The 22,583-nt window shown below is 40.5% G+C and overlaps 1 protein-coding gene across 1 annotated transcript; it reads right to left on the bottom strand.

Annotated features, from left to right (window-relative positions):
* Positions 1-113: 113 nt before the first annotated feature.
* ALDH7A1 (aldehyde dehydrogenase 7 family member A1) lies at positions 114-17,760 on the bottom strand. The gene is made up of 18 exons (XM_027446484.3): positions 17,522-17,760; positions 17,354-17,407; positions 17,019-17,084; positions 15,265-15,345; positions 12,289-12,412; positions 11,575-11,707; positions 10,939-10,983; positions 9,862-9,939; positions 9,151-9,248; positions 8,105-8,146; positions 5,593-5,687; positions 4,583-4,667; positions 4,174-4,280; positions 3,304-3,420; positions 2,761-2,858; positions 2,515-2,588; positions 1,485-1,560; positions 114-623 (listed from the first exon to the last, which is right to left on the bottom strand). The coding sequence occupies exons 1-18, from the start codon at positions 17,693-17,695 to the stop codon at positions 569-571; spliced, it is 1,602 nt and encodes a 533-aa protein (XP_027302285.1). The 5' UTR covers positions 17,696-17,760; the 3' UTR covers positions 114-568.
* Positions 17,761-22,583: the final 4,823 nt, after the last annotated feature.

Genomic DNA, 22,583 nt, shown 5'->3' with positions numbered 1-22,583 from the left:
CATTTAGCTGAATTACGTTCCTCCCAGCTGTCAGCTCAATGAGAGGAAATGGATGGACTGCTCAAAGTTTCTGCTTCAAAATAGTGAGCAAAAAAACCTAGAAGCCTAAGAAATTTCACAAAAGGTACGTTTATTTATGCATTGAAAAATAGCGCTGCACTGCCCACCCCCCATAGCACCAGGTAACCGTAGGAAACTCAACATGTAGTTTGAAGTATAGACCCACTGGATGGAAATAATTAGCAAATTGTAAAGAGGAAAGAGATACAGACAATGATGATATTGAAGTACAACGATAAGGCAACAGAAGACTATCCAGGCGACCTCAATCCAAGTTTGCTAATTTTGGTTACCTTCCCTTCTTCCCAAAGACCACGGATTTCTCAGTTGAAGACAGAAGTAGTAATTTCATACATTTAAAGTTAAGCAATTTTAGAGTATCTGATTTTTGACAGAATCATCATTGATGCAGCCAAGTTTTAGGCAATTAATTTTCTTCGCCATGGGGCTTAGAAGGTGCATGGTTCTGAAATGTTAGGAGTTCATGGCATGACCATTCATAACGTTGTTATTGAAACTTGATTCCTTGAGCCAAAGGTAAATCCTTGCTGTAGTTGATTGTACTGGAAGAGAAACAAGTATTTAGAGATGAAGCTCAATCACTGGGACAGATTATGCAGCCCACTTCCCAAGTATATTGCTTCTGACTGCTGTTAAATAGATATGAAAGACTTCTGGGAATGGTTTGTCTGTTGAAAGTCATCAGCTGTCTTTAGTTCAGTTTCCAGAACAGTATCCACGTAAAGGGAAAGACCACATTCCCTGTGCTCTCTTCCTTTGTAGATTGAAGCATAATCCCTTATTTCATCTCTTAACAACAGAACATCCATATAGGAAATCAAGGTGTGATTTCTCACATTCATATGTCTTCACACAGTAACCAAGTTAGCAAAGGAAAATGCCAGGGAGGGAATGGGAAAGATAACTGCTAGAGGCTAACCATCATCAGACTCATGGAAAGATACCCAACACTTCAACAAATTATCATCCCATTGGTAATAATGGCCCCCTCTCTGTGGGTGCCACTTCATGTATTTCCTGAAAGTTTCCAGTAATCTAATTTCTAGCTTGGTTTAAGATTAGGCAAAAGGGGAAACAAAAAATAAAAAAATTATTAAATAAATAAACCATGTTTAAAGAATAAAGAATAAACTCTTTTTCCAGCTCTTACAAATTGCCCTATTCTGTAGAAAAAGGTGTTCCCTTTGAGGAATGGTGAGTAAACATAGGTCTTTAAAGAAATCATCTTCTATTAGGAACACAGTTGTCAATTCTTACATGATGAAAAAGAAAAACTACACTTTTACATGATTATCTCACACTTAGTGTAGATAACCTCCTGTAGTCACAGATTTATATATTTTGGACTTTAGCAAATCTATCTGTAATTTACACTTATATGCAATTAAAAATGTCTGCCTTACCAAGTTGACCGTCTCATATAAAGTTTCCATGAATCGCTTCCAGATTCTCTTCCCCCACCAGTGTGCTTTTCACCACCTGTAGGAGAAAGGTTATAAATGAAAACATGAAAATTTGCTGGAGCATGGAAATATGGACTAACTTCAGGAGGTGAGACATTTGTAAAAGCTCATGGGGTAAACTATTCCCTCTTCCTTGTTCTAAACCTGAAATAAATTACCAGAATACTGCTATGTACAGCTCACATAGCTAGCTCTCTCCCTGTTCTCAATCTAAAAACCATCTGTCCAAAGTTGAAAGTCTCACCACACTGGCACCAGAGAATGCTGTTTTAATCATATTTTAATGTGAGACAACTGTACAAGAATGTGCTGGTTCTTATACTGTTTAAATGATCAGATGAATATTTCTTCTTTCCTATCCCATTTTCTTTTGTATATAAAAAAAGAAAGGCAAAAATCTTGCGAGACTCTCGCATCAGTACTTTATGCTGTACTTTTTTGTAAACATACACAAGCATATATAACAAGTATGTTCAAGACTGCTTTAATTAAAACTCCATTTTAAACATTTTTCCACTCAGACATACCTCTAAAGAAGTTCAGAACATAATTCTGAGTTACATTACCTTAATGGAGGAACCAAAATGACACCAGTCTTTGATTTTTAAGTATTCCATATATTTTTAAAAGATGAAACCCAACTACCTCCAGTCATTTTTCTGTTTTCTGCTACAGCAGTGTGATTTGAAATTAACTTCATTCATTTCTTCAGATTTAGTCATTTAAATGGACTGATTAAAGTCTTGAAAAAATAAGATGACATCTAAGCTACACTAACTTTACAGTAACAATGCTTTGACTTCCACCTGAAGCTTTTCTTTGCATGAAAAGCTAATACAGTCATTAGTTAAAAAATCCACTCAGCATTAAAAGAAAGAAACCTTAAGAATAATACCAACTCTGTAGAAATGGTACCAGTGAATTGCATTGTTTAAAGGAAAGGAGAAAGCATACAGGGCAAGTAACATACCAAAAGCACCACCAATCTCTGCCCCACTGGTTGGGATATTGACATTCACAATGCCACAGTCAGATCCCTTTGGCCTATGAAAAGAGATAGGACACAATTACTGCTGCGGATCAGGAAAGGCTCCTTTACAGCCCTCCTAAAATGAGGGCTGTAAAGTGTTCAACTAGCAGTATGTACAGACATAAAAAGACACAAAATACAACAATCTTATATTTCAAGAATGTAGAAAAATAATTTTAATTATACCCAAGCCATCGGAAAATCCTTCCCAAATCCTTGGTAAAGATACTGCTGGAAAGACCTTGTTTTACTTCATTATTCCAGGCAAAAACCTCCTCTTCCTCCTATAAAGAAGCATGTCAATAGCTAAACCACACCTTCTCAAAGCAAAGCAGTTAAAAAGAAGCTCTGTCAGGAAAACTCCAGAATGTTACAACCAGAATACAAATACACTAAGTACCACTCGGCACATACACATGCAGCAAGTCAGAGATAGAATATTCCCCCTGACTGCACTGAAAAACATAACTTACTCTAGAGCAGGCAGACATGAGCAACAAGAATCTATTCCTGTACGGACTCTCATCTTAACTGCAGTGTTCTTCACAGAAAATATATAAATATAGCTACACAGTGAGGTAAGCTATTACAGTTCATGTCCCACAGTACACACCTATGGTTAGTGCTTTTTGAACTGTCAGGACAATTGCATGAACATGACACATCAGAAATTGCTCTCCTGAAATCCCTGATCCCTGACACAAGACTATTTTTACATTGCTATTTTACCTTAAATTTCAGCACATACAGTATGGGAGCAAATGTCTCAGTGTGTACAATGGGTGCATTATGCGGAAGGCCAGTCACAATGGTTGGTTCAACGTAGTTTCCAGGGCGATTTATAACCTTCAAAATATATAAAAGAAGAAACAACTGACTAACTTCAGCCAAACCAGTATCCTGCTTGGTACCATTGAAGGAAGGGAATCATTCATATTTTGGTTACTACAGCTGTACCTATCAATCAGACATCGGAGGTCAGACCATCTGAGCAGGTAACTTGAATTTTACTCTTGCTTACAAGTTTAACATATAGAGGTATTACTTAGTCTACTAAACAGATAACCAAATCTCAAAGTCCACCAGCTGTTAAAAAAAAAAACAAAAAAAAAACAAATAAACAAGTTCCTTTCTCCTACCTGTAAGCTGATTAGAATTTTAAAGGCACTAGGAATAAAGATGCCTGTAAGAACAAGAATTCTCAGATTGTTATGTCCAGGAGAGTTAAGCATCACATATGATGAAGATGACCAAGTGACTTTTTGAATCTCTAATGTTTCTTGAATTTTGACATTGTGAGTCCAGTCACAGAACAGTATTTTTTCTTTGTTATGTGTTTGTTAGGCACTATTTACATTGTCATTTGTATTTTCATCACGTGACTGAATGGAAAGGCTCATTGCCATTTCTTGGAGTAGAGCTAAGTAGAGCTATCTTTACCCTAAAAGCACAGGATTGCAATTCGGACATTCTTTGACTGATTAACATAACATCCTGTAATGGATGACATGACAAACCAAAATCTTGGCCTAAGCTATCATGTTGCTGTATTTCTTTCCTAGAAGACTAACTGCAGCAGGGAGAATAAAAGTAAGTCACCTTTCCACCACAGACCACAGAGCCACCTTGTTGTTTTGCTTGTTCTACTGCATCAAGAAACATTTTCACTGCTTCTTTGGTATGAAGAGGCCCATACAGAGTGTCAGCTAAAACAAACAAAGAAGAAACAAAACACACACAAAAAAAAATTCTTTCAGGACAACTTTTTATAACATTCTTTATCATAGCATTTTGAGAGTAACTATTTAACCTGTCCAAGATGAAGAGTAACAGTAGTAGCTGGATTCTCCATTTCAGGGTTTGTATTCTGAATTAAACTAGCTATAACCATTCCCCAGTAAACTGCTAAAATTAGGTATCTTTGATCTATAATCATTTTGGAACTTAAACAAAAAGATGCAAACAGAAATGTGTCTCCTAAGGCCATGAGTTGGAAAGAGCTACTTACAATCCCATGGATCACCAATGCGGACCTGGGCATAGGCTTTTGCAAGCTTTTCCACCACCACATCATGGATGCTTTCATGGAGGAACTAAAAACAAAACATGGTAAGAAGGCTGTAAGACAATGAAGCCTGTGCCACTAAGCCTGATGTACTGATGAAGAAAGTGCAGTAAAGTAAAGTAAAGAAAATAATAATATGAGTATTATTACTCATATTCAGCAAATACCATATGTGAAAATAAACACAAGAGCAAAGCCTGATATATAAATATAGCTAGCACCACCATGAAAGCAAACCATGAAGATTTAAAAGAATCAAAGAAAAAAAATACATTTTAATTTAACCGCATTACAGATCAATGATACCCACACATTTTGTAAACTCTTAAGCTAAGCATTTTAGTACGAATACTCAAGTATATTGAGTATTATTGAGTATTATCGAATACTTGCTGTAATTTGAGGAATTACCATCCCTCCTATCTGCACAAAGTTAAACCACATCTTTCTTTACAAAAATTTACCCAATCAACCCAATTCAGGAAAAAAAAAATACACAAACACATGTGATACATTTAAATTTGCTCACTGATTGGTAAAAAAAAACAAGGAAGGAAAAAACATGCAAGCAACACATGCACCCTTGCACTGCTGAAATTTAAACTCCATAAACCATAATTTGAAGCAGGCACACAGGAATGAGTTCTTGAAATGCAACAGAAGAGAAATACAGGAATTATGATGAGTTTTAATTTTAAAGTTTTAGGACCATGTGAGAAACAAATTAAAAAAAAACTCTCTGGAATTAGAATTATAGTGACAAACTAATTCATCTGCCAGAAAAACTGCCGTCATATTTTCGTATCATAATGATTTTAGTCAGAATGAAAACGCCTAAAAAATACTGTTTGTTGTTCTCCACAATATTAGTAATTGATAAGCATTTTCTGAACAAATTTGGAATTAATTTTAAAGTCAGAGCTACCCAAACAAGTTCAGACACTGTTACTTACCAGTCTTCTGGCAGTTGTGCACCTCTGACCTGCCGTTCCCACAGCAGCAAATAGAGCAGATGGGATGACTAGGTTCAGATCTGCATCTTCAAACACTTAAAAGTTAAACATCGCAATGTTATTTAAAAAAAAACAGACAAGATGAAAACTGATGTTTATGTGCTGAAGGTTCTCTAAACTTACAAAACCAAAAACACTAGACAGAATATAATAAACTCTGTTATGTTGCTCAAGAAGCATTAGGAATGGCAGCACTAGCATAGTACACTAAGATACACAAAAACACTTAAAACACTTAAAACACTTAAAAACTCCCATTGTACCTGGAATTAGACACCTGCAACTGGACATAAACATAGCTTTGAACCTAAGAGTTTGAACTAAAGAGCCTATCATGATAGAATTTGCAAAGTAGCTCAGCTTCATTTTAATCCAAAAAATTACAAGCAATTTCTTGCCACTTCTTCACCTTCCCTCCATGAGAAAAAGTCTAGTTGCATAAAGAAACAATGGTAAAGGATATCTTGATAGCATAAAAAAAAAAAAGGTAGCTGTAAGGCACAGATTCACAGTAGTGTAAAACACAAATGAGCTGAACAAAGTCATGTGTCTAGAAGACATCAGAATCTTATATCAAAGCCTGTATGTATAAGCCTCAGAAGACCCCCAATATATCATTCCGCTTAACCAGCCCCACAGAATTCCCTAAGTGTCCAAAACTATTACTAAATGTGGAAATAAGTCACAGAATCACAGAATCTCTAGGTTGGAAGAGACCTCAAGATCATCAAGTCCAACCTCTAACATAACACTAACAGTCCCCACTAAACCATATCCCTAAGCTCTACATCTAAACGTCTTTTGAAGACTTTCAGGGATGGTGACTCCACCACCTCCCTGGGCAGCCTGTTCCAGTGCCTAACAACCCTTTCAGTAAAGAAATTCTTCCTAACATCTAACCTAAAACTCCCCTGGCGTAACTTTAGCCCATTCCCCCTCGTCCTGTCACCAGGCACATGGGAGAACAGGCCAACCCCCACCTCGCTACAGCCTCCTTTAATGTACTTATACAGAGCAATAAGGTCACCCCTGAGCCTCCTCTTCTCTAGGCTGAACAAGCCCAGCTCTTTCAGCCGCTCCTCATAGGACTTGCTCTCCAGGCCCCTCACCAGCTTCGTCGCCCTTCTTTGGACCCGCTCAAGCACCTCGATGTCCTTCTTGTAGCGAGGGGCCCAAAACTGAACACAGTACTCGAGGTGCGGCCTCACCAGAGCCGAGTACAGGGGGACGATCACCTCCCTAGCCCTGCTGGTCACACTGTTTCTGATACAAGCCAGGATGCCGTTGGCGTTCTTGGCCACCTGAGCACACTGCTGGCTCATATTCAGCCGACTGTCCACCATCACTCCCAGGTCCTTCTCTGTCTGGCAGCTCTCCAACCATTCCTCTCCCAGCCTGTAGCTCTGCTTGGGGTTATTGCGCCCCAGGTGCAGGACCCAGCACTTGGCCTTGTTGAACTTCATACAGTTGACCTCAGCCCATCGGTGCAGCCTATCCAGATCCTCCTGCAGAGCCTTCCTACCCTCGAACAGATCGACACACGCACCTAGCTTGGTGTCATCTGCAAACTTACTGAGGGTGCACTCAATGCCGTCATCCAGATCATTGATGAAGATGTTAAAGAGGACCGGCCCCAGCACCGAGCCCAAGCAAGCAATTTTCATGTAATCATTCAAAGTCAATTTCAGAAAAAGCAGGACTTTTATATGAAAAAGAAAACATTTCTCTTACGACAAAACAAGTTTACGCTACTTTGTGCCAAACAGCACAGGCAAGAAAAAAGAAACTGATCATACCAGATTTTCAAAAGTGCTCAATATTCTAGATAGGCAACAACATTTGTTCAATTCACAGCAAAGGTGAAAAAGAAGGCTGTAACATGGTCTTCTTAGAACAGCAGCTTAGGTATTTAGTTGGCCTATGTTTTCTTTCTGTCATACCACTCAGTGTTACAGAACTTGCGTCATGCTTATCTGGGAGTCAGAACGTGCCCTAAACTACATGAACCTGTAAAACAGGCTACTGAAATGAATACCTACATGATTTACTTTCAAGTAAAATACTATCTTAGGTGTCATATATATACATGTATGCCTACATATATATGTAGATGTACTTATACTCTAAAATGCTAAAACTGTCATGTTCAGAGTAGATCCAAATTTCATTAGCAGCATTGTCCACGTCACATTACTGATGCCTACTGCTTCGCCAATTCCATTTTTCAAATCAAAAGTAATAATGTGAATTTGAATTCTCATTTTCATCCTAAAGCACTACCCCTCAAGAACACCGAAGACAGAAAGAGAAAAAAAAAATACAAACACATTCCACTAAGGACTTTTTAAACCCCCCAGTGTAAAAATAAATAAATAAATAAAAATGCTGTGAACATTTATATACTAACTTTTAAATAACATCTATGGGACTAAATTTCTACACTGCATATTACCAATAATGGCGTTGTTTCCTCCCAGTTCCAGCAGACTCCGGCCTAATAAAAACACACAAAAATTATATCAATTGCACATGTGTTTATAGCACATTTCAGAACATTTCAGTAAAATCATCTCTAATTAAAGCTAGGTTTCATTACATGTATTCTTCTGTATAGACAGTGTAGTCAACTAATTGCACTAGTTGAACTAGAAAATTACACTGAATACTACATCTATCACATAATGTGAAGAAAAATACCTGGAGAACAGCTAGAGCAAAAAAAAAAGCTTTTTTTAAAAAATAGGTGAAAATAGCACTGGAAAAGAAAAAGAAGAATGCAAAACAAACTGCAGGATAAATAGTATGAGGCAGATGAAGAAGAGGAGGAGTTACTATTCAGACTGAAATGTATAAATTAAAAAATAACACTTAAGCAGGCTTGTGTATTTCTATGGCACCTGTTTTATCTCAAATCTGAGAGAAAGAATCACAATCTACATCTAGGTGAACCTTTGCAAGGTGTTCTGAATTTTTCAACACTAACAAACTTCAAATATGCAAAATAAGGAAGTCTTGTTCACGATGAAACTTCTAACTAAAAAGTTAGAATCCAGCAGCTGTGCATGGACTCACAGCTATGCATCCTTGAATTATCTGAAACAAATATGGTACCTCAAAGGTCCTAACTTTTCTCCCGTATTTATAAGGAGTAGAAGGCAAAGGAGTGTTTTTCCATGAAAGGAGTTGCCAAAAGACCATAGGCCCCATCTGTCCATTTGTAAATCTCCATACAATACAGCTACAGAAACCTCCAAATTAACTGCAGGACCATGTATTTGTGGACATCTTGGGAAAAAAAATCCTGATATTGTGACTGAACTAAATGAAAAATGTAACAGCTAGTTTTGAGCTGTTTCCTCATCCTACTCCCATCAAGCTGAAAAAAAGATAACAAAGGAGGTAAGTGAAATAAGATGTAATTTTAAAATAATATGGGATTGTCCTACCTTTTGCAACCATGGAAACAAAAGAAGAAAAGATCCCATCCCTGACACTCACCAAATCTCTCCTGAACCATAAGCGCTACTTGTTTGCCCACTTTTGTGCTGCCAGTGAAGGACAACAGGTCCATTCTCTCATCTCTTGCCATTGCTGTCCTGCACAACAAGACATACATTTATTAGAAGAGCAAACAGCTGGAAAAGACACTCACACCTTTCACATACACCAAACATAATTAAGTGACTGAGCAGACATCAGGAAAGCTTCTCACTCAGAAAAGAGGAACAACTGTTTCCCGCCAAACTGTAAATTCATCACCTGTATTAACTTTGCACTTCAGCCCAAGCTACAGAGTGAGATTAGTTCCCATTGTTGTGTTCCCTAAGAAGATAAGCACACCTATTATTTTTAATGGTTACCATATTTATTTTTTTCATTTCTCCTCCTGAAACTCTCAAAAGTATGTATTTGTATTAGGAATTTTCACATTGCAATAATCACATGGAACACTTTTACTCATTTTGCACTTATATGCAAGTACACAGTCCCTACGTGAGCATGGCAAATGGCAAAGTATTCTCCTCTACAAGTGGTCTGAAAGGCTAACAGGCAAGAAAGTGAAAAAAGTATATGATTAGTGGAATTTTATGTTGTACTTGCCTGTACAGGCAACTCCTGGAGATCGGATTAATTTTAAAACCAGGAATCCCTTCAATAATATTATTTGTCCTCTATCCACATTCACAAAACACAAGAAATGTTACCTACCCAATGTCTGCTCCACCACAGACCAGAGAACAGATTGCTCCAGGTATTTTGTTATCCTCCAAGACTTTGGCAATTATCCTAGAATCAAAGATGCAAAAATTTCAGAGATCTCTGACAGGTGCACATAAAAAGGCAATGAGCCATTAAAACTATCTGACCATGCAAATGAAGAAGAATCAGATTTAAAAAAAAATGTCTTGCAGTTAAAAAGTTTGTAAAAAACGTGCACGCTTCTCCATTCAAGGACCTTGGTGTTATAATCACTGCTCAGGCAGAAGTAAGACTCAAAATTATATCCCATATGTATCCACACAACTGGCACAGAGAAACATACATCAGTGGCCATATGTAGTCTTTCACCATTAGAAAGAGACATATAACTTCATGAGGTTACTTAAAATACTTACAGGTAGCTTGCGGCCATGTTTTGAGGCCCATTTTAAAGCTACAAGACATACTAGTTAGTTATTTTGAAGGGACTGTTTATATTTAGAATATAAAAATAAATCTTATTTTTAGCTTGCAGTAGGTAAGTATTTAAAATGCTAATAAAGTAAAACAAAGTAGCAATAAACCTAGAACATGTACCACTATGACACTATGCTTCAGAGTTCTCTGTATCAGGAATGGGTTTTGAACCCTGGAAAGGTATGTTGTGATGTTACTAGTTTTGGATAATAAGGACTGTGTGAACACATCTTCAGGAGATACGTCTTCACAGACAGACAGAAGAATTTGCCAAAACCAAACAAACAAACAAACAAAAAAAACATAGTGCTGATGTGGGCCTGAGACTCCCAGATAAACAGATTATTCTGAAACATGAGTGTGTGATTATGGGTAGGTGAATTTCGTGAGCAATTCATCTTTTACAGGGAAGCAAGACAGAGCTACACCTTTTTCAGGAGAAGCGCAGAACTGGTCCCAGAAAAGATGGTAATGGTACAGGTAACATGCTATATATACTGTATACATTTTATGTAACAAGAGAAAGCATTTCTAACCACTGAGCACTATCTCAGACAGAAAACAAGTTGTTTAAAATGTAAGACAGAAAGCAAAGAAACCAGAACTCACTTTGTAACAGCAACACTGATGAGGGATGTTGTAGGAGCACCTTTCCTAAAAGGGGAAAAAAAATAATAATTTAAATATGCAATTTCATGGTATGTCAAATACAGCAAACTTAGGCTGGTTATCAGATATATGTTAAGACAATTCATGTGTTTCTGTCCACAGCTGAGCATTCAGACCTCCTACTGAGCTCAGCACGAACAAGAGCAAGGCCAGACATTTAAGTAAAGCAGTTAAATGGCAGTGAAGCTGGAGTGTAGAGAGAAAGTAAAGTCAATTACTTAATTGACAATACAATAATTTAAATTTTTAATTTGAACTGTACCAATTGTGAAAGTGTTTTTCTTTCTGTTGTTAATATCAGTGCTGCAAGACCTAAACCTTGTTTCTTCACTAATTTGCCATCTGCCTGAGCCCTGTGCAGGTCTGGATCTCAACATTTAATAAAGAGGTTACTGAGGTTACCATAAAAGAAAATTTTTTTGACTACAAGTGAACATTAAGAATACAAATAAATTAAGCCTACATAAATGGAATCAAACACACAGATACAAGTGATGTTTGATAACAAGTACACGTCTGAGATAATAGCTCTGCAGTTTTAAAATACTGTTAGCACATAGGAGAGCTGCATCTTACCAGAGGCAAGCATTTCCACAGATCATTGCAATTGCACTGTTCCACCCATAAACTGCGACAGGGAAGTTGAAGGCGGTGATGATTCCAACTAAGCCAACAGGATTCCACTGCTCTATAAGTGCATGGCCAGGTCCTGGAGGCAAAGACACAACACACCACAATTTGCAACCGCTGAATGTTTTTCAAAAAGGAAATCACAAAGCGCTGTGAACAAGGGACTTCGCAGCACTCCTCTGTTCATCAGAGCGTTAGCTTGTGGAGAGCTGTATTGCAAGCTCAGCCTACTGGAACACGATTAACTAGACTTTAAAAAAAAATAGTAACGTGGCAGCGTGAACTTTTTCTACTTTAACTCTTCAGTTAACTGAATGCTGGTTGGTTACTAATCAATAACCAACAAAAGGCCTCTCAGATCTAAGCACACCGACAAACTTTTTACATACTTTCCTCTACCGCCTTCACTACTGATATGGCAAAGAGAATCTAATGATTCAGAGAGCAGAGGAGAAATCTCTTGCCTCACTTGATACAAGTCATAGGACAGACACTTCTGGCAGTGGTGTTACTGCCTAACAGAACATCTGTTCCTAGACAACATGCTCCATAAATAACTCATAGCACACAGTTTTTGTTGAGATATGTCACTATATATTTAGGATATTACAACCCCATTCCTTCAGTAATACAAAAAAAAAAATTTGCACACATACTTACTTTCTGAAGGCAAAATAGGTCCACCAATCATTCGGGACAAACCAACAGCGTAATCACAGACATCAACATACTCCTGCACTTCCCCAACACCCTCGACATAAATCTTTCCCATTTCCAATGAGACCTGAAAACATTAAGTACAAGACACAATTTTTTTTTTTTTTTGTAATTCATACTCGTTTCCAGTACTTTTTGTCTCCTACTATTATTAGGTTTATCTGTACACCAAGTAAGATTCAATGCAGATTTTTTCAATAGAAGAGATTCACCTATTCCTAAAATATTCACAGCTTAAAGAAAAAAAAAACAACAAACAATAGACAACCAGATTAAGAGTCACATTCCCATACAATAGAAGGAAATTAATATAGGAAATTAATCAGCAGAGGTAATTAATATATTTAAAGAAGTATCCAACAACGAGATTCACAGCTTTGGCTCAAAGGACATTTTTGTCAGGTCATTCGCATACACTTTGGATCAGGTGTGAAATAAATTGGAAAGGAGGGATTCCTCTACTCCAGCAAAAGAAAATCACAGAATCACAGAACTGTAGGGGTTGGAAGGGACCACGAAAGATCATTGGGTCCAACCCTCCTGCCAAAGCAGGTTCCTTAGAGCAGGCTGCCCAGGTAGGCATCCAGACAGGCCTTGAATATCTCCAGAGAAGGAGACTCCACAACCTCCCTAGGCAGCCTGTTCCAATGCTCCGTCACCCTCACCGTGAAGAAGTTCTTTCGCATGTCAGTGAGGAACTTCCTGTGCTTTAACTTGCAGCCACTGCCCCTTGTCCTATCCCCACAAACCACTGAGAAGAGGTTGGCTACATCCTTCTGTCCCCCACCCCTCAGATATTTATATACATTGAAGAGATCCCCTCTCAGTCTTCTCTTCTCCAGGATGAACAGACCCAGTTCTCTCAGCCTTTCCTCATAGGGAAGATGCTCCAGGCCCTGTATCATCTTTGTGGCCCTCCACTGGACTCTTTCCAGAGAAGTCTTTTTACTGTCTTTCTTGTACCGTGGAGCCCAGAACTGGACACTACTCCAGGTGAGGCCTGACCAGGACAGAGTAGAAGGGGAGGACCCTTGACCTGCTGGCCACGCTCCTTTTAATGCACGCCAGGATCCCATTAGCCCTTTTGGCCACATAAGTAATTTAGATTTTTTCTTAAGAAAACTACTAATTTTATAACATCTCAAAGTGAGTTTGAGAGTTACAATTTTTAAACATTGATGAAACAACTGCTCATTTTCAGTCCTTTAGTGATCCAGGTGAGGTGTTTAGTAACAAATTTTTTATTCCCTTTTCTTCAGAAGTCAGTCCTAAGCTATAGCCTTCTATTCTACTAGAAGCATGTATGCATACACACCAGACATACTGTTTGCCGATGAGAGTAAGTTGATACTTGAAGATATTTTCCTCCATAAGTAAGGAAATTTACTGACCTAGGAACTGGAAAGTTACCCATTTACTCCTACTTAATTTTGCAGGGATGCTATGATATCTACAGGTAACTTTATGCAAATATCACCTACCACTTTAGGCTGAGGATTGCACTTTTAAAAAGCTGTTAAGCGAGGAGTCGGGTTCAATGATTGCCATAAGATTTTATTCTCCATGCAGAGATTAAAATAAAGCTGACTAAATACATCTCTAGGTATTGCTATGATGCCTGTGGTTCCAAATCCTTGCTAGGCTACTCTGCTCACAGCAAAAAAGGAACATCTGATTTCTGCTTCATCCTAAAGAAAGGGAAGACATTTGAGAAGGGAGAGACCAGAATATAAAGGTTTTATGTAACACATTATTTGTTGGGAACAAATCATTTAGAATCTGAGCACCACACTCAGCAAACAGGATGCCTGGCCATCTCAAGGCAGAAGGAAAAACCCCTGTGGACAGCTATCAAGAGGCATCAGAAACAAATTGCTGAGCCTGTGGAAGTATTAGAAATACATCTGAACAATTGGCAAGGACATTCTGAGGCTAGGCTGTAAAGTCTCAATTGAACATGTAAAGGTGAGTTGCCATACTGCTCACTTTTATGTATGCCAGTTTCAAAATCTACAGCCAAGAGAAGTCTGAATACCTGGACACCTACTACACAGCTTTCACCCTGAGATTCAGCCCCTATCCTGGAAGAGCTCATTATCTGTTCGGGAAAACTACAAACACACAACAAGGTTTCTCTAAGGAACATACAAACTGCTGTCTGTCCACACACTGGGAAGCTATAACGTTTTTGAATACAAATGTACTTCAGAAATGTACCACAGAAACTCTCACAGGGAGCCAGCATCTATGGAACCAGCAGAGCAAAATTTTGTAGGTTAACAGTATGGGTTTGACTACACATGGAGTTATTCAAGGATAGCTGTTTCTGAATAGCAGCACATACTGGCAAGCCTTGTAAAAGGAAAGTGGCAAGCTCCCCACTTGTCCCCTTTTCTTCCCTAGTAACTAGTGAGTGTTTTAAAGGAATGGTCCTTCAACCTTTACATCCTACACAGCACTGCAAGAAGATCTCATTAAGACCATCTCACCTTCTGAAGCCTTATACCTCCACATGTCAATTCTCAAAACCCTGCAGAACACCAGAAAAGGGCTCAAGGTTAAAAGCTCTGTGTTAGAGAAAGATCTTTTTCAGGATATCTTAAGTATACGACGGTGCTTTATCTGGCAGGCAAGTGGAAAAACAGCATGGCAGCAGTTGTAATTCTCTTCAGTTTACAGGCTCAGAACAAATTACACTTGGTTCCCCCAATAAGAAATATCATTTTCAGTGTAGGGTGTCAGAATGCTATGATACTTTTTTTTTTTAATCTAAAGTTCTTTATGCAAGTTAACAGAACCAACAGCACTTTAATTGTTATTAAGGTTAGTATTGCAGAGTAGTACATTAAAACAAGAGCAAAACAGTTTTGATGTTTTTTTTCCCCCTCTAAAGTCAGGCTGCTCCTTAAAACACCTTACCAAGCTTCCTAGAACTTTGATTTTTTGTCTCAGGGCATCGCCAATCTGTCGTACTATTTCTCCACGTTTTGGTGCAGGGATCTAGTCAAAAAAAAAAAAAAAAAAAGAAAATATAAGAATGCATTTGAGATTGAACATCTCTGACTTCTGCTGCATACATTATGCTCATTTGCTACCCCTGTAGCAAGAGATCACTGGTTGCTGTAATTCTTCCCCCCCTTCTCCTCCTAATCACGCATTCATTTTTATCTGCTTTACAACAAACTCCTACCTTGCAGTGACTAGTAACACTGCACATATTTATGCCTGTTCAAAGTTTCAATTCCACTGAATACTGACAGAAGAAGCCAGATTTCAAGTTCTTAGTTCTAATACTTGTGTTCAGCTACAGCACTCACAAGGCCCCAGAAGAATCATCTGGAGTTCAGGAAACAAGCATTTTTTAAAGCATTCTTAAAGGTTTCTGAGCTTCTGTAGTGTACTTAATATATTTTCAAGCTTTGTTTTCAATTTAACAATGGCTACTGACACTTATTTTGTTAGCAGATGCTGAGACAGACAGAAGCCTCAATTCTTAGAAAAATTAAACCCACGTACCAAATATTAATACATTTTTTGATGTGGTAACAGTATGTTAAATAAGAATCTATGGCTAGAATCAATAATAAGCCATTTTCATAAAACACAACACTTACAGGATTAAAAACTGCTAAAGAGCAGGTAGCTGGGAAGAGAAGTGAGGAATGCATAAATGATACCAACATATGTCTTCACAGTAAAAATCTTTTGGACAAGCTCATTAAGCCCAAAAAAATTCACAAACTAAAACCAAACAGCTTTGAGATGAGATTTTAAAGCATTAGATCTGTTGATTCTTTTTTATTGTAGACTGCTTTCAAATTATCTCCAAACACATTATGAGCTGGCATCCACTCACTAACATATTCAGAAGTTGTAACAAAAGAGCATGTTTTAACATATCCGAAGAAAGCTGTTGTGTTTGTCCTAAACTTTGTTCTCTTTAGATAAGGCAACCTACTTTGCTGGATCAAGTACACAGAATGCATGATACCTTACAAAATTCATCAAAGAAATGTCGGTATCTGTAAAAACAAGCTTTGTATGGCCAGCAAGAGAACGGATGATGCCTGGAAATAGCTTGTACTGGGACACTGAGAACTACAGCTTCCTAAGGGGACAGAGCTTAGCTCTAATCTGATATAGCAACATAACACTAAAGCTTTGGAATAACACAGTTCTTTTGTGAAATATCAAGATTTGACTGGTGGTCAAAAAAGTGCAGTCAAAACTATCAGACTTCCTTACCCCTTGAAAGCAAGACTATCACCAGGAGTTAGATAGCCAAATATTCTGTGAAACTCTCACAGGAGAAAGCATGCTGCAACATGAAGTTAAATATGCCCGGAGCAATAATGTGCTCGCTTACAAGGTTCCTGAACTTCAGCAGACCTGCTGGCGATGGCTTACAGGCACAAGCCTGAGTAAAGATGCCAGGCTTTTCAAAGCAAACAGTGCGCAAAGTCAATGTCCTCATCTTTGTACCTTAATGTAATGAATGCAAGTTGTCTGGCTTTGTTTCTTGGTCCTCGTTACAAATTTTTGCTTCAATGCAACGTATAGAACATGAACATGTTTTTACACCCTCAACCAACAGGCCAACTTAAATAGGCCTTTAAATGCCAGAGACACGCGTTCAAAGATAAACACCGTAAAAGATAATTCTGTTCACTTACATCAGCCCAGACTTTCCATGCCTCTTTAGCCTTCTTTACTGTTTCTTCATAGTCCTCCAAACTTGCCTACGTAGGCAGAGAAGCAGATAAAAGACAAAGTTAGTGATTTGCTCCCCACCCACCCCCCCCCCAAAAAAATAAAATAAATAAAATAAAAGATTGGGCATCCAACTCAAGCACGGGACATTTCTAGTGGATAAGGCTTCACAGAGGGGCCAGCAGCCCCTCGGCAGAGGAAGGATGAACCAGAGGCCGGTCCCTAGCGGGCAGGGAGGGCTGGGGGCGAGCCGTTAGGGCAGCCCCCGACCCCGGGGCGGTGTTTGGGGCAGCCCTACCTGTCTGACGCTGGCGATGGGCTCGTTGTTGGCCGGGCAGTAGGTCGTCACCACCTAGAGCAGAAAGGAGCGCAGGGCGGGCGGTCACTGGCACGGCACCACCACCACCGCCACCGCCACCACCACCACCGCCTCCCCCCCGCTTCTCGCCCGCTCCCCCCGCCTCACCTGCCCGCTGCCCCCCCAGCGCCCATTGTAGACGCCCGGGTTCTCCTCCTGCAGGCCCAGCTCCCGCAGCCAGGCGTAGCGCGGCTGGTTCACCAGCAGGGTTGACATGGCGGCCGCCGCCCGCAGCGGCAGCAGCAGCGGCAGGGAGGCGGCAGCGTGGCGCAGCCCCAGCATCGCCGCCGCAATGGGCCCCGGCCCGCCCCGCCTCCAGGCCGCCCCCACGGATACCGGCGGCGATTGGCGAGGACCGGCGGCGCCCCCCGGCACCTCCCGGTTCCCCCCCGGCACCTCCCGGCTCTCCCCCGGCTCCCTCTGCCGGCCCCCAGCGTGCCCACGGCCCGCCCGGGGAGCCGGAGAGCCCAGCCCGGCCCCGGGGCTCCTCTGGGAGCTGTTTGGTTCCCTTGTTTTCAAGTGAAAATCATATTTCGGTGATGTAAACAAAGCATGGCTATAAAGCAGGCTTGCACGGTCCAAAACCCCTATATGCCATTGTCTTCGCTGCGTACACAGTCAAATTTTCACTGGGAAAGTGGGTTTGGATACCATAAAACTTGTAGCAAACAGTCAGTAGTCCCTTCAGCTCTGAAGGGGATATATAAAGAATCCCAAACAAAGCCGCTTGAAAGGGAAAGCGGTGCCTCTGAAAGATAAAACTCTTCTCCGGGAGGAGGATGAAATCTTACATCTGTCCGGAGAAGGAGCACAGCCAAGAGAACAGCCATGCCTGCTCTCTGCCGCTGCCTTGACATCGTGCTTTTAAAAACTTGACCTCCAGGAACTACCCTACGGATGGTACAGTAGATCAGTCCCCGGAGCTGTTTGTTCACTGTCTTGCCTGCAGAGCCTATATCTTGCTGGAGCTGCAACAACACCATCCACTCTGTTCACATGGCCCACTGAAACCTGGCAGATAAGTTTCAGTCTCATACCTGACCTGGAGTGAGTTTGTTTTGATCTAGTGAACCGGAGGTGTAAAGCATCCCTAGAGCTGTTCTGTCTCCTGATGGCTGTTAGTCATAGAGCAAACCTTCCTCTCAGAAGGTTAATTTACTATAGATCAAATACATAGATGAAACGGGTTCCAGCCCTCTGAACAGCATGAAGCACCTGGCGAAGCTGGAACTTCAGCAACACCTCATGTGCCTCAGGGAAGAACAGGCTTTTGAAAGAGTACCCAATTCATTTAATTGAGAGGCCTTTGTGGACATAACTGTCCTTGCATATTGTTCACCCAGCACGATAAATCACCAGCAGAACAGAAGCCCCCAGCTTTGTGTTTGAAGTTGGCAAGAATCCTTGTGGAAACCACAAACTCTGCTTCTGCTACTGAAACTTTCCAGAGATGACCCTCACAAAGTCTGGCATTGATGCCTCCCGGAGGGACAACAATAAAGAGACTGAAGAGAGAGACTAGCACAAGGACACAAACTTTCTTTTAGTATTTAATAACAACATTGTAAACACATTGCCTCAAGACAGTCTGGGTCCTGAAGGCATTAATAGGCCTTAATAACCAGCATCATCTGAGGCCTCCAGCCCTCACTACCACATCCAGACCATGGGAACAGGCATTTATTTGAGCGCAACCTTTGGTATCTTCCTCTCTGAGCTATACTGGAAGAGTCCTGGCCCTATCATGGACTTCATGAGATAGACTCTGGACTGGAGGCTGCTGACCTCAGCCTGTCATGGTGGGTCTGACAGTCCACTGCTAGCTTCGTCCTGAGCAGCAGGCTGGCTTGACCTCAGACCTGTGTTGCCCCTGCAATATGGTCTTCACCATGACTTTGGGTCATAAGTCCCTATCCAGCTGGCTGCACTGTTGCCTTTGGCTCTCTGCCCCCAGGGAGCCACCAGCCCTTGCTGAGTGAGGACTGATTTTGTACTAAGGTCTTTGAGAGGTGGAAATTTCTAAAGCATTTTGTAACCTTGTGCAGACTTTCACCTTTTTTTTTTTTTTTTTTGGCATATCATGTGTGAAGGGGTATTTCAAAATGACCTAGCTTCAAGATGTCTGCAGGCCATGGATTGGATTCTAGGAAAAAATAAAAAATAAAAATAGGACTTAAATATCTAGCCTGGGTAGCTGAGGCTAGATATTCAAGCAACATGGTTTCAGTTTCTAGCTCCTCTGCTTTCTGTCACCATAAGTGGTTTCTCCAAGCCACGACTATTGGTAAAGTAGCTATTGGTCAAGCCAGAAAGAAAATTGAAACCCTGGCACTGTGCCTCTCTTGGCTCTGTTCATCTTTTTGCTAAAGGGTGTCCAAGCAGTTCAAACTGTCAGCGTAACAGTTGGTGCCAAAGTCCTTCTAGGAGGGATACCGAACTAGCTTGTCTGTATCATATTGGCCAGTGAACAGATATGCAAAGCTGGAAGTGTGAGCCACATTGTTTTTGAACTATCTGATGTAGTGAAGATGTGATTAGACCTGCATGAAAGTTTAACGTAGGTCCCAAGCTTTTTTTCCTGTCATGCTGAAATCCACATCTAAATCCAGGTATGCCTCTAAAAGCTACGAGTGCAATAGAAGTGTGAATTCAGGCCAGTGACTGAAATGCAGCATAGACACACCATGTGCTACTGTTCCATGCCTGCAGAGCAAGAATAATAGGAGTGTTTAGAGGATATATAAAGACTGTGCAGCAGGGAGCTGTATGAGAGAGAAAAAGGCTCTCTCTGATCACAGTATATATTTTTTCTACTTGCTCTGCATGATCATATTGAGCTTGATATTAAAATCTTTAAGGTGAATTTCAGCACAAAATTACTTATCTACGATAAGCCTATTTTCTAGCATGATCATGCTAATGCAATTTGCAGCCCTCTTGATTTGGATGTGTTGTATCCACTTGTGAAGGCATAACTTTAAGTATGTGAGATTTAAAAGTGGCCATGAAACATTATTCTGCTGTAATGATGTAATTAGTGTTGATAAAATAATCACTGCTGCCAAAGCTGTCAAATGGATATAAAATGATCCATTTCAGGGATACTTGTGGAAAGTCAGTAAGAATATATCCTTTTCTTGTTCATCAAAGTTCCCTTATTTGCAAATCAATTCATGAGTTGAATCAGCTGAGCACACTCAGAAGCACTTGGCTCTGGCTGAAGGAAAGCAGCATGATAGTGGAAGAAGGCTGGAGAGGAGGCAGCTTGGCAGGCGCTTCCTCAGTCGTAGGTATGGAAAATATGGATTCTGTGAACACATGCTCTTGGGTTCTGGATTCAGTACAGTGTTTTCCAGATGTAGCCCTTTCTTTCTTTGTGCTTCATTTTGTCATCTGTTGAAACAGGTATAAGATTGTTCCCAATTTATAAGAGTGTTATATCTGTGAAACACTATCTGCTTGGATAAGATGAGAGTGAAGGTTGAGTGTTTATGTTAAAATGAGGAGATGGAAGAGTTCTCAAACTGATGTGAAGTTAGAGCTGCTTCATCCTAGTACAAGGAGTTCGGACAGTGGGGAGGGAAATGGAAAGGGTTAAAGCTTCCAAAAACACACCTGAATCTTTCCTTCACACACTTGCAGGAGGACGCAGCCTCACCCAGAACTGCAGACCACTCTGTCATGACTGTTTTCTCAGTTCATTCTCAGAAGGAACTATGTATTTTGTTTTGTGGTAATATATTAGGAAATGGAAGAACTTTGGGCAATTCTTGTTCGCTAAGCACTGAGCTGAAGTTACAAGGGAAAAATTGAACCACAGTGTTTTTCTTCTGATGTATTTCAACCCAGTGGCTTTCACTTTTGTATTTTGTCAGTTATATTTTCAAGTTAGCTATTTACTCTGAACAGAAAATAATACTATTTATGAGTCAATTGAATGATAAACAATAGGCATATTGTATAGGCCATAAAGGCAGAAAATTCTTTGAAATATTGAAAAACAAACTGAAAATAGTTTGTCATGCAAACAATACAACATGGGCTTTAGCATGCATGCAAAACCCCTAAAACTTCACAGATGTAGCCCCAAGCAATAGTGCAACAGGCAACAGTCTTTTACTGACAACCATCAAACACTGTCTTCAATCATAAGCATATAATACAAGAAATGAAGAGCAGACCACTGAGATCTGAGCCCAGAAAGGAAGCTTGTTCAGCAACAACCTCTGCACTGTAATGTGTCCTTCCCATGCTCTACATACTATGATGACCATGGAATTAAACTGGTTCACAGGTAACAGATACCTTATAAAGTAAAGACCATCCCCAAAGAAACACAGTTTTCCTGATTTAAAGCTGCTAATATACAAGTCCTCTTTGGGCTATGCAAAAAATCAAGTAAACTATAGCTTCTTTGGATGCAGCTTGAGGACTCGTACCTACCCCTTACACAGCCTGTTCCACCTGCAGAAAACACTTTGTAACACAACAATCATTGGAAACATTATACCACTGTCGAACTGGCAATCCATAGAAGTCACTTCATAAGCTAATGGGGGAATTTAAAATTTGTGTTCAGCCTAGTGCTTCAGCCCTGAGGCACTGCTGCTTTATCGTTATCAATGCACCCTTATGTTACAGCTGTGCAGCTTTCATAAAGTCTGTAACTGCATTAAAAACGCCTATATAGCTTATTTTCAAAGCATAAACTGATAGTAATGATAGAATCATAAACATCCTGAGTTAGAAGGGACCCACAAGAATCATCGTGTCTAACTCCTGGGTCCCCAGAGGACCACCCAAAAATTAGACCACGTATCTGAGAGCATTGTCCAAATGCTCCTTGACCTCTGGCAGGCTCAGTGCCGTGACCACTGCCCTGGGGAGCCTGTCCCAGTGCCCGACCACCCTCTGGGTGCAGACCCTTCCCCTAACCCCCAGCCTGACCCTCCCCTGTCCCAGCTCCATGCCGTTCCCTCGGGTCCTGTCGCTGTCCCCAGAGAGCAGAGCTCAGCGCCTGCCCCTCCGCTCCCCTGTGAGGGAGCTGCGGGCCGCCATGAGGCCTCCCCTCAGCCTGCTCTGCTCGGGGCTGAGCAAACCAAGGCACCTCAGCTGCTCCTCATATGTCTTCCCCACCAGACCCTTCAGCATCCATCTTCCCCCCCAGACC

Source organism: Anas platyrhynchos, chromosome Z, assembly GCF_047663525.1.
Source record: "Anas platyrhynchos isolate ZD024472 breed Pekin duck chromosome Z, IASCAAS_PekinDuck_T2T, whole genome shotgun sequence".
Lineage (NCBI taxonomy): Eukaryota > Metazoa > Chordata > Aves > Anseriformes > Anatidae > Anas > Anas platyrhynchos.
The sequence above is the reverse complement of the archived record's forward strand: the minus strand, read 5'-3'. Positions and strand labels throughout refer to the sequence as shown.